This window comes from Camarhynchus parvulus, chromosome 26 (assembly GCF_901933205.1).
Source record: "Camarhynchus parvulus chromosome 26, STF_HiC, whole genome shotgun sequence".
Lineage (NCBI taxonomy): Eukaryota > Metazoa > Chordata > Aves > Passeriformes > Thraupidae > Camarhynchus > Camarhynchus parvulus.
This window is the reverse complement of record NC_044596.1, coordinates 952,285-964,810: the sequence shown is the minus strand read 5'-3', so window position 1 is coordinate 964,810 and position 12,526 is coordinate 952,285. Positions and strand designations below refer to the sequence as shown.

The following is a 12,526-nucleotide window of genomic DNA, read 5'->3' as shown; positions in this document are numbered from 1 at the left end:
CATTTAATGGCTTTTGGGGAGATAGTAGCACACAGTCTGGAGTAAGATGTGGATGCCTCACTGCCCCCCAGTTAATTGTTTTGCCACTGGAAAGGCTGTGGGAAAAGGCTGTCAAAGTGAAACTTGAAGTAACAGCATGCTTTAAAATACTTTTATGCAGCACTTTGTGCTCTGCCTTTGCAAGGCAGGGTTTGTAGAATCTACTCCCACCTGTCCCTCCTTCACAGAGTGAGGCTGTCCCTGCTGTGGGCAGAAATGTGAGTTCAGTGCAGTTCATTCCTACCTTGCTCTGATGTCCTGCTCCTGGTCTGTATCCAGGAGTTCACTTGTGTTCTCATCCATGTGCGTCCCAGGATGTGGAACATTAAGTCTAAGACATGAATTCTTTGTTATCTTCAAGATAATCCTGAAGCTAAAGAGATCCTGAGTCTTGAAGAATGTGGAGTAAGGAAAAGGATCCTTGGTGGTAACTTGTGTGAACTGGCACAGGCTTGTGCCATGTTTGGGTGGTTTGTCTGTTTCACTAGAAATCAAAGCAAGACATTGAAGAGGAGGGACACAGCACATGCCAGAAGGATGGGATTGGTGGGAATGTCAAGCTGTGCCGACTGCAGCCACTGCTGGAAGTGCCCATCCGAGAGGCCGAGGCGCAGCCCTTTGAGGTGCTCATGCAGTTCCTGTACACAGATAAGATAAAGTATCCCCGCAAAGGTAGGGAGGAGGGGGAACTAACACTGCCACTCGGGAGGGGAGGGGGGCAAACGTGTTCAGAAACAGCAGGATCCAGCATTTGCAGGTGATCAGTCCTGTGCTGAGCACTTCATTACTAACCTGAGATTAAACAAAAAGCAGATTTTTATCAGAGAGCACTAATTACGCTTTTTTTTCCCTAATTCCTCTGATTCTTTTCAAATATCAAGGAAGAACAAGTTATTGATCATTCCAAAAGGTGTAAAAAAACCCAAACAAACAAAAATATTGTGGTATTTTGAACATCACAGCATCCTGCTTGGAAGGACCATGTATCTTATCCTGGCTTGGCTTATTTCCTTTTTCTGATATTGTTTTGATGCATTTTAAACTGAGCCCACACAGAAAGGTGTGCAAGCCAGTATTTATCACCTGTTAAAAATCCAATCTGAAGGAATGCCTCAAGAAAGGAAAAAATCCTTTTGGTGCATTCATTGAAGTTCTCTGAGTTAAAAACACTTGTGGGTGAGGAATTAACAGCCAGAGATTTCACAGCTTCCACACAGAGAATCCAGCTCCTGGCTGTGTGAGTGGTGAGGGCTGTGGGCAGTGGGAGGGGGGTGGATACAACTGGATACAGCGAGGAACTCCAGCTGCTGGGGCTGGGGAAGCTGCAGCCATGGGGCCTGGTGAAGTACAGTGAGGTGCAGTGTCCTAGCACTGAGCTTTGCTTCAGCTTCACTCCAAGAGCTTTGCTTTCTGCGAAGATAATTCTCAATACTAAATACTAAAAAGTGATATGTGTCCATTTGTGCCAATGCTCTCCCTGTGAGGAGGCCTGTCTGAGAATGATCCCACTGACTGGGGGTGAGGGAACTGCTCCTGGATTCTGCTGACATTGCCAGATCCTGCTCCCAGCCATTCACTGATCCTCAGAACCCTCACCTTGGGACAGTCTTAGGCCAAGGGAAGGCTTGGACCCCTGAGCTCTTCCCATTGTTACAGGCATCTCAGGCAGCCTGCCCCGCTTCCCCAGCCCATGAGGAGTTCTCCCTGCTGCTCCCCCTTCTGCTGGGATCCTCCATGGGCCCTGCCCTGCCCATTTGTATTCCTAGTAGGTCCTCTGAGCTCAGAGAGCAGCACCCTGGGGAGCCATCCAGAGGCTGAGCTAATGGAATTGGGCATGCTCATCAAATGGGATTTTCCAATTAGACGCAGGGAAGGCACGTGACATGTGAGAGGGCTTTTCTCTATTAAAAAGTAGTTAGAGCAGATGGGCAGAGATCTCCTGTGAGGAAAGCAAAGGCCATGGGGGATTATTCCTTGAGTTGGTGTCCCAGTAGCCCCATTGCAGTGGCCTACAAGGGTCTCCTCTGCCCTCTCTCACTTTAGCCCCTGTAGACCAGGTCTGTGCAGGCTAAAGCACGGAGTGAAAGCACAGAGTCCCTTCATCAGGATCTGTCAGAATCAGGGAGCTGATTGTTAATACTGTGTAAAACCCAAAGATTCTGGCAGGGCTGTTGGCAGCTGGGCACTGTGAGAAATTGGGCTGCAAGCTCTGAGCCTTGTCAGGGATTTTAGAGAATCACTTCACTTTCTTTGGAGGGTTTCAAAAGATTGTGATCCAGATTGTCATAAAATCTTGGTCTTTTGCATGCTTCAAATTTGAACCTCCTCTTCTAGTATTGATTCAGATTTTATCTAACCAGGAATGGAATTCTTTTCTCTATAAAAATACTCCAGCCACTGCAAGTTCTACTATTCCAATTGCTCCAGTTGTTTTAAAAAATACTTTCAGAAGGGTTCTTCTCTTTGTTCTGTGAGCTCTCCAGCAGTTTTTCCTCTTGCAATTTCAGGTCATGTGCAGGATGTGTTACTCATTATGGATGTGTACAAGCTGGCCTTAAACTTCAAGCTCTCTCGGCTGGAACAGCTCTGCCTTCAGTATATCGAAGCATCTGTAGATCTGCAGAATGTGCTCATTGTGTGTGAGAATGCTAACAAGCTTCAGCTGGATCAGCTAAAGGTAATCACATTCTGCATACAAAGTAACTGATAAGAAATTTTAAAAAAGAAAGTTATGTAATTAACATTTGGCCAAAGGTATCGGCTTTTGCAAATTTATCATTCCTTTAATTGCAGTTGCTTGAGTATATTTAGCATGGGTTGTCCTACAGTGGCTTGTGATATTATGTAGGCTTTTTCAATATATGCTCAATATTTTTGCATATCTGCTTTGTAGAATGTCAAGGGCAGAGTGACTTTGGCTCTTCATCAGTTCACTCTTGCTGCAGCAAGATGGAACCAGTGCATTTCCTGGTCTTGCTGTGTTATATATACTGACACTGCAGATAGCTTCTTTTGTTTTCTAGACAGAAAAACTAAACTCTGTTCTCAGGCCTTTGCACTGAAAAGCAAAATGTGCCAGTGATTCTGTCTCTGTGGTGGGTGAGAGGCTTTTGGCTGCTGGGTGACAATCAGGGTAGAGTTGACCCCTGGCTGCAGCCTAAGAGGTGCTGGCTCTGCTGATCCCAGAGCAGTGCCCAGAGCCAGCTCTGCTGAACCTGCAGGGAAGCAGTTCCTGCCCCCAGTCCCAGAGGCAGAGCAGGACTGTGCAGTACTTGCTGAGGATGTTCAGCCTGTGCACACCAGTGACTGTATTGCTCTGTATTGCTGGTGTCTGCAAGCACAGAGAGGCTGCAGAAAGCAGTGTGCACCAGCACTTCCTCAGGCACTGTGTGTGCTCTGGATTTGGGAGAGGAAATGCCTCCAGGAGGGAGCAGCAGGGCCAGCAGCAAGTGTGTGAATGCTGACACAGCCTTTGGTGCATGGCATCGTGGTGCCATCAGCTGCCCAGAAGCTCAAGCATTGGTGGATCTGGTGCCCCCACCTGCCCTGGCTGCCTCTGGAGTGACAGAAGCTCTTGCACATGGCTCCAAGTTGGGCAGGACCACCCTGAGCTGGCATCCTGTCTGCTCAGGTGCTCATTAGTCCTCATGGGTGGGTCCTCTGTAGAAAGCTGTCCTTCCTGGAATCCCAGTCATGATTTAAAATGTTTCACAGGTGAGTCCTGACAGATACTTTTGGATCCCAGGTGGAATAAACTGCCAGAAACAGACAATAGTAATGATTCTTTGGGTGAACTTGTACCCACCTTATGGTGAGCTGGTGTACATTGTACTGATTGCTTATAAAAGTGGAATGAGGGGAAGCCTTGGTTCATACTGGGAAATAAAGTGCCCTTTTTTGGTCTCTTAACTGTTTAGCATTAGGTCTGGTTCATTTATCACCTTTTCACCACACTGATTTTTGTAAAAGTTTATTACACAAGAGCCTTCCAGAGCTCTTGAACTCTTTTCTGCTTTTATGGAAAAGGTTCGGGCAAAACCCACACAAGGAATCCTGTAAGCTCTTTGGACCCTTGATGGAGAGTGTCAAGAGTTAAGATCTTTTCACCCTTTTAATTAACTTTTGGCGTCTAATTATGTTAGAAGTTACTATGAGGTAGCAACCAATCTTCATTATCTCCGTGAAGTTTTCAGTATCTCCTGAGATTCCTGTTTTAGAAAGCTTTGGAGTAGCTCAATGGGCAGTTCATCTCTTCCTTGTTAATATTTCTAGTAAAATTTTTCTAGATGCTTAGAATTGTCCTGAATTTTCTATTCAAGGAGGAGCCTAAAAGGTCTTTTAGGAAGGATAAGGATATCACTGTTGGATAATTCCAGCGGAGGATCCATGTGGAGGTTCAAAGGAAAGGATGGTTGATGGCATATGCAACATGTAAGATTTATGGGATGCTCTAAGATGACTTCAAACAATAAACCATCAATTTCTTAATTAATATTGGTGTATTTTTAAGGAACATTGCCTGAACTTTGTGGTGAAGGAATCCCATTTTAATCAAGTCATAATGATGAAGGAGTTTGAGCATCTTTCTTCATCTCTCATTGTGGAGATTGTGCGGAGAAAGCAGCAGCCTCCTGTCCGAACCCACTCTGACCAGCCACTGGACATAGGTAACCTCCCTCCATTGTGGGGTCATTCCAGCTGCTGGTTTGGCTTTGCTAATGGCTTGTTTAGCCTGGGGAGGTGTATGGGAAGAGCACTCTGCAGCCCAGCAGTTCCCAGTTGGGATAACTGCTCAGGCTCTCTCCTGGACTGAGAGCACAACAGTTCTGTTCCCAGTGAGGTTCAATCAGAACAGCGTCCCATCAATGTACGTGGGATTGTGTTCTTGCAATAAACCATCCTGATCCTGTTCAGAGACACAAGAGAAGGAGCAGAATGGTGTAAAGAATGATCCAAAAAAAGGCAGTGGACAGTCACTGTGACTGTAGGGTGACAAAGCTGAGTAGGGAAACAGGCTGCTTGAAGGTGTTCACCAAGGAGGAGCAGGAGGAAGGAGGAGGATCTTGTGAATGAGGCACTGCTCTGTGTGCCTGTGTGAAAGGAACAGGAGATATGGAGGAGAAGAGAAAGATGTGATTTACAGTTTTATTGTGAAATTCATCAGGGGCTGATTTGGGACTAGTCTTACTCAACATTTTAACATCCTGACACACGACACAAGGAATGCAATAATGAAATTTTCTAAGGCCACAAAGTTCAAAGGCATTGGCAGTGTTGGTGTGGAGTGCTGCACAAAAATAATTGGGAACTGAAGAGAAAGAGAAGGAAGCTTGTCCTGGAAGGTCAAGCAGAAAGGCTTTGTCTGGCATTTGTCCCAGGGGGGTGAAGTGCACTAGCTGGGAATGTGGCACAGCCAGTTCTGTATCCAGAGTTAGAATGGTGTGAGAGACCCAAATATTAAAAACTGAAAGATGAACTTTGAAAATATGAGTGAGTTTGGAGCAGACTTGGATGTGCTCTATTTCTCAGTTGTATATTTACAAAGGTTGATTAAAATATTGGATAAAAGAAGCCTTTGCTGCTGATTTGGAAGATTTTTCATTAAGACACAAAATGTTATATTCCTTGTGGTTAGGAATAGTGCAAAGAGAGGGGAAAAATCAGCTTTCATATCTATAGAGAGCATCTGTCCATGCGGCCACAGCTGGAGTTTGCTGTCAGTGGCAGAAAGCAGAGCTGACAGGTTTGGTTCTGGGAGGGGCAGTAGGGAATCAGCTGTGGTGGGGAAGGATGAAGCTCATTTTGCTCCAAGATTATGAGGAAGGACTGGACTCAAAGTCACAGTGAGAGTCCCAAAGGAAAGAGGAGCTGGAGCTCTGGCTTGGCCATGTGTTAGTTGGATAGTACCTGGTCAGCTGGAACTATCATGTCTTTATTTCATTATGTTTAATTTCAGGAACATCTTTAATTCAGGACATGAAGGCTTACCTGGAAGGAGCTGGGACTGAATTCTGTGATATCATCCTGCTCCTGGACGGGCACCCACGGCCAGCCCACAAAGCCATCCTGGCAGCTCGCTCCAGGTGAGCCCTGCACCAAGAGTGTGAGTGAAGGACAGGGCAGGGCTGGGCAGCGTGTGCTCAGCTGGCTTGGTTCACAAGACAGGGAGGAACTTAAATCTGCATGAAGTGTTAAGATGCAGCTTTGCTCAATGAGTGTAATAAGCCTTTAAGCAGCAGTGATTATTTTTTTTTTCCATTTGATACCCAGCAGGGAAAGATAGGAAGAAATTAGAACTGCAGAGATTCTGCAGAGGGTGTGTGAGAAGCTGCACTGCAAGACAAAGCATCTGTAAAATCACAGGAAGGGAAAAAGGGTGGAAAACATGAGGTGATTTCAGTGAAGTGGAAAGCAACAGATGTCCACTGGGGTCAGAAGGAGCCTTCTGACAGTGAACAGTTTGTATTTTATCATGTGGAACTTGATTTTCTTTCTCACTTTCTGATATTTAAGACTGGTTATGAATAAACACAACAAAAAATGGTGCATGACAGAGCCTAGAGTGTTCTCATGCTTTATGCAGGGAAAGGAGTCCACCCTGCTGATGATGGAGCTGTTCTCCCTCCTCAGGGCATGGGTGAAGTGGATTTGTCCTGCACTTGTGTGTTCTGTGGACCTGCACCTTATGTTCCACCAAACATTAAGTGTTCACATAAAATTTCTATTTCAAATACCATCACAATTTTTCCCAGAAAAAAGCCCTAACAATATTCAGTATTAGTTACTGTGGTATTTTACCAGAAGCATTTCACAGCTCTTAAAACAGCCCTGGTGATTGGCAGCCTGTAGATACCAAGGAAATTCATAATGCTTTAAGCTCTCTGCTGGGTCTTATGCAAATTACAGAAAAAATCAAAGCACCATGTGTCCTAATTTTCAAGAAACAGACAAATTTCAGGTAGTTCTGATGGTAATTAGGGGGATTATATTTGGAGTTTCACAGACATACATGAAAAAATAAATGAGCAGTGTTTTTGCCCAGGGTGTCACTTGAATTTGTTGCTTTGGAAGCTGCAGTTCTGAGTAGCAGCCTTTGAACAATACTGGGTTAGACCATCTGTCTGCAGAATGTGTTATATCAGTTTTATTTCCCTTTGCAGTTACTTTGAAGCCATGTTCCGTTCATTCATGCCAGAAGATGGGCAAGTGAACATTTCTATAGGTGAAATGGTTCCCAGCAAGCAAGCATTCGAGTCCATGCTTAGATACATCTATTATGGAGAAGTGAACATGCCTCCTGAGGACTCCCTGTATCCTTACATTCCAAGGAGTTGGAGGATGTGTCTGAGTGCATGCCCAGCAGGTCACCTTCCTTTTTGCTTTGGGTTGCCTGGCACAGCCTGGGAGGGTGGTCTGTTGGGGGGCACCAGCAGGCTCTGCACTCCCACTCCTCACAGGGCTTTGTTTGCCATCAGTGCTCTCACCTTCTCTTTCTGGTTTATTCCTCAATGGAATGAACAGATACCTCTTTGCAGCACCTTACTATTATGGCTTCTACAACAACAGGCTCCAGGCCTACTGTAAGCAGAACCTGGAAATGAATGTCACAGTGGAGAATGTGCTCCAGGTAATTGTCCCCAAGCACTTCAGTTAGTCAGAGGAAAAGGGGGCTGGTCAGGTGGGTACCCCCAGTGCCAGGTCACTCCCAGGCCCTTCCAGTGGCAGTGGCTCTGTGTGATGACATGTGTGGGAGCCCAGCCTTCAGCAGCATTGTTCCTTACCTGTACTGTGTCACTTCTGTTCCTGTGCTGCAGGGTTCAGCAGGTGCTGCTCACCTGGCTCCTCCTGAGCTCTCATCCCCCGTTACAGAACTGTGTCTCTAAAGCTCTTTTTAAGATGACCACGTGCTCAGCACTTAACTGCAAACCCTTTTTGGCATTTGTTCCAGGGCAAATGGTGGTCTGCAGGTGACAGACTTTAGTCTTGTTTTATCAGCGATACTGACAGGCTTTTGCAGTGGAGTTTGAGCTAACAAAAGATATTTTGTGGTAAGAAAGCCAATGCTGGCTCCCAGGCAGGTAGCCAGCCTGAACCTCTGCAGCACAAGCAGAAGCAAGTCCTGCTGATTAGTTCTTGAGGACTCCATACATTTTAAATCCAAGGCTTAATTTTGAATAGTTCAGAAAATATTCAGTTTGTAATGCAAAGTGGAGATGTTCCCTAGCTAAGAGGAGTTACCTGCTCTGGGTCAGGACTGTTTGTGCATCTGAGCTGTGCAGAAAAGAAATCACATTTTTGCTCCTGCTCTAGATTTTAGAGGCAGCTGACAAGACCCAGGCCCTGGACATGAAGAGGCACTGCCTGCACATCATCGTTCACCAGTTCACCAAGGTTGGTTGCATCTTTTCTGTGGCTTTTGAGAGCTGCTGTCCTCTGTCACTGCCCTGGTTAAAGACATGTTCTTAGAAATCAGTTTAATTCTTCCTCATGTGAGACAGCTGAGAGCTGGCTGCATGTTCCTGACACTCACTGACAGGACTGCTAGGCATGTTTCTCACACCAAAGTAAATTAAAGACTAGAACAAGCTAGTCTAGAAATGTGAAGCCCTTCCAAGCAGAAGTTACCCAAAATTGCTTCCATTTCCAGTTGTTCCAACTGTTAATTTTGTGCCATGCCCTTGTTGGGTTGGTGTGTGTATAGCAGGGTAAGTTTGTTGTATATTGAGGGCACAAATCTCTCCCTCACTAGCAGTTATCAGTGTGCTCCTCACACTCCCTTGAAGTATTCTCTGTCATACATGTTTTGTTGTCATGTGCTCTAAAACAAATTACCATGTCCTAGCTGGGCTCTCTGTGATTTCCATGATCAACAATTGGACTCTATGGTCTTAGAGGTCCTTTCCAATCTTAAAAATTCTGTGGGTCTGTTTTGATGGGATTATGCATTCATGGCAGGAAAGGTTGAGAGCCTGATGTGCTGATACTCCAGTCCTCACTTGAGAGAATAAGGATATTGTCATTTAATTGTTCCTATGAGATGTGATCCCTCCATGAGAGTTCCCCAGCATGTCATCAGTTCATTGCTCAGCTTATTAGCATGGCTGAAATAGGTAGATAAATCATAGGAATTGGGATTTCTGGATGCTACACACATACTGATAATAATTCCCTAGTTAATATTCAAGTAGCTAGCTCTGCTTTGTATATTTAAACTCACAATCCTCCTGGGGAAGAAGAGCACTGCTATGTCCCATTAGTGTCTGGAGAGGAGACAGGATGGTGTTCAGGCTCTTCATTAAATGCCAAAGTTGCTGGAGCATGACGCATTTTACATTCAGAAATAACTGAAATTGCACAAAAAGCATTGAGAGTGGAGCCAGCATCCAGAAATCACTCCCAGAGGAGAGTTCACAGCGTGAGGTTGCAGCCCCTGCCTTCATTCATCCTTGTCTGTTTTCTTCTGGCCCCATGAGTCCTGTGGAGCAGCCCAGTTCAACAGGGATGTGGAATGGTCCCACTGGACAGGACAGGACATGTCCAGGACATCCCTGGGGTTGGGGTCAGTGCCTTGCAGCCACTGAGGGCTGCTGAAATATCACAGAATCACTTCCCAGTGGAGGCCACAGCAAGACAAAGAGGTGTGATTCTCCCCAGAATGTTCAGGGGGAAATGGACATTACAACTCTGGGAGGCAGCGAGGGGAGCTGGAGGGCGTTCCTCAGCTGTACTTCCTCACCAGGATGTGGGGAAATGTTTTATATTTAAACTGTTGACTGGTAGAACAGTGTTCATCAAAACGTGGCTGGAAGACTGTCAAGCAGATGTGCACGGAGAAATCTCAATTATGCAATGTTTTCCCTTGGCCTGAGAGGCCTCAGTGTGTGATTCTTGGCCTGAGCTGGGTGACTCAGTGTGGCTGGGCACAGACACACTCTGCTTGCTCCTGGGCCAGCCATGGGCTCTGAGGGGGATTTGTTCTCAGGCACAAGCCCTGTGGGTCACTGGAGCTCAGGCAGACTGGCTCCCTGGCTGTGGGATCTCCTGTTCTTCCAGTTACTTGATGCTGTTCTGGATTTGGACTGTTAAGGAGTTTTCCCCACAGCAGGAACATTACTGAAGAGCTGTTTCCCAGAGGTTCACTGCTTTGGGCAATGTGTTTTCAGGCTCTTGTGTGTCAGTGTTGTGCAAAAGCCCTAATAAACCTGCTGTTGTGCTGTGTTTGCAGTGACACCCTGATCTGTTCTGCAGTGTGTGCCTTGGGTGGGGGCAGATCCCACCAGTGCTCAGGGGGTCTCTTTCCCTCCCAGTCCTGGCAGATCCTTAGACTGGGATATTGCTACAAGCACGTCCTGAGCTCTTCCTGAAAGCACCCTCAGCCATTTCCCTCCTGGCCTTCAGAGGTTGCTCAGGAGATCTTTATTTATCCCAGTGCAGCTCCCTAGAGCGAGGTGATAATGTCAGTTCAGGTAAGGAGGGTGAGTGAGTGCTGGGGCACGGTCTGCCTGGAGCTGGCTGTGTGTTAGTGCCTCGGGGCAGAGGGACTACTGGCTCCTTACCATGAGGGTGAGGACAAGGAAGGAATGTGTACAGCTCCTTTTTGCAAACAGTTGAGCTTCTGAACAGTCCAAAAGCATAAAGTTTGCTGTAGATTCTCATCTATCTGATGTGGTGGAGGTTTTTGTTGGCAAGTGCTCCAGTGACCTGCTTTGACTGCAGGAAGAATGCCAGCAGAGCCAGCAATGGATACTGAGAAGAGCTTTTTCCTTAGGAGCACAGCAGCAAAGGGATCAAGCCCTGAGTCACATTTTCAGTGCAAAACCACAGATCTGAGCTCAGGCTGTGCTGGTCAGCACAGCTCTTAGGAGAGTGCTCAGTCAGTGTCTTGTAGCAGTGGGGCTGTCAGTACCCACAGGGCAGCTCTGGGGGCAGGTTCCTGCTGCTCCCCACTCCCAGCAGTCTGAATTTGGTTCTAAGCCCTGACTCGAGCCCTGTGGTCTGTTCCCTGCAGCCCAGCCCCACAGCTGGGATCTCTTGCACCATCTGTGCCCAGCTGGACTTGCTGTGGGGTGCCAAGGGTAAAAGGGTAATACATGAGCTGTGATTTGGGGAGGGTTTTAATTTCTTCCTGTTTTTTCTGTTTTGTTTTCCTTGAAGGTCTCCAAGTTGCCAAATCTCCGCTCGCTCAGTCAGCTCCTCCTCCTTGACATCATAGATTCCTTAGCTACCCACATCTCAGACAAGCAGTGTGCAGAGCTGAGTGCAGACATATGACATGCCTTGGGAAACCACCTTCTCATTTGTTCCTGAAAAACACTGGCACTTCAGAGCTGGCTCTGGTTTACTGTTGAGTATGGAGCAGCTCGGTGTCTGCACATTACAGCAGCCCTGGAGGAGCAGGGACAGCTGAGGTGCTCTCTGGATTTGCTGGGTTTGTACCTTTGTGCAGCGTTTGGACTTCGTTACATTTGTTACCCAAATGTAGACTTGAAATCATGGCAGGCATGAATTAACTCCACATGGTTTGGGGAGTTACGAAGTTCATAATCAAGCCCATTATTACTTTCATAATGTAAAATCAAGCAGTCATGAGTAAGAGTCACTAATCCTTTGAAATACAATATTTAAAGAATACTATTTAAAGAGCTTCAGCTGACCCAGCCTGAGGGCTGTAAGGGGAAGTCAGAATGAAACTGGGAACAAGAGCACGTGGTGTTCACAGGGAGATTGGCCCTTGGACCAGAATATAGTGACTTTTCAGAGACTCCATGGTGTGGATTAACAGATAAGCCCCTGTGCAGCTGCCTGGATTGGTGGGCTGCAGGAATCCAGACCTATGCTCTGCAGCAGGTCAGACTGGAAGATTACAGCAGTCCTCTCTGACCATCAAATCCATTAATCCTGTCTTGCTAAGCCTTTCTAAATCTATTTATTAATAAAGAATTAACATCTTCTCCTGGCATTTCATGATTGACTTGGATTTCATTCTGGAAAAAAATTAAGCAAAAAACGTTCTGTGCTTGATGAAGGTCACATTGTTAAAAATAAGTGTGTTACATCTTGTTACTAATTTTATATTGAAGTGTCTCTGTGAGCCCTTGCCTTTGCAGGAAGGTGAATGAATGCCATTTCCAGCCTCTGCAGGAGCAGCTGCTGTTCCCTCCCTTGCAGCCCCCAGCTCTGTGCTGGATGCTTCCCACCTCTCCTCACAGCTGGATGGTGTTGGTAAAGTGTCTGGTGGTGGAACTGTCCCAGCCCTGCCCAGAGCCCTTGGGGCTGCCCTGGGAGGGAGTGACAAGCTGGAAATCAAAACCTTGTCCTGCTCCAGCTGCAGGGGCTGCTCTCTGCTTGTCTGAAGCTGGAGTGGTGCAGGATCCCAGTCGAGACTTGCAGCTCCCAGCCCTCACACTCCCACCCGTGCAGCCATGATTTTCATTCAGTGAAGTGTTCCTGGAGCAGCAGTTGTGAGCTGCTCATCAGCATCCCAGAG

At 46.6% G+C, this 12,526-nt stretch overlaps 1 protein-coding gene across 1 annotated transcript in view; it reads left to right on the top strand.

Annotated features, from left to right (window-relative positions):
- LZTR1 (leucine zipper like transcription regulator 1) overlaps nucleotides 1–11,990 on the top strand; it is a 36,001-nt gene extending 24,011 nt beyond the window's left edge. Inside the window, exons 13-20 of the mRNA XM_030965902.1 lie at nucleotides 528–711; nucleotides 2,547–2,716; nucleotides 4,550–4,706; nucleotides 5,996–6,122; nucleotides 7,200–7,349; nucleotides 7,561–7,666; nucleotides 8,350–8,430; nucleotides 11,194–11,990. Coding sequence (XP_030821762.1) covers nucleotides 528–711; nucleotides 2,547–2,716; nucleotides 4,550–4,706; nucleotides 5,996–6,122; nucleotides 7,200–7,349; nucleotides 7,561–7,666; nucleotides 8,350–8,430; nucleotides 11,194–11,310 — 1,092 coding nt within the window. The 3' untranslated portion in view covers nucleotides 11,311–11,990. The remainder of the gene's footprint in view (nucleotides 1–527; nucleotides 712–2,546; nucleotides 2,717–4,549; nucleotides 4,707–5,995; nucleotides 6,123–7,199; nucleotides 7,350–7,560; nucleotides 7,667–8,349; nucleotides 8,431–11,193) is intronic.
- Nucleotides 11,991–12,526: the final 536 nt, after the last annotated feature.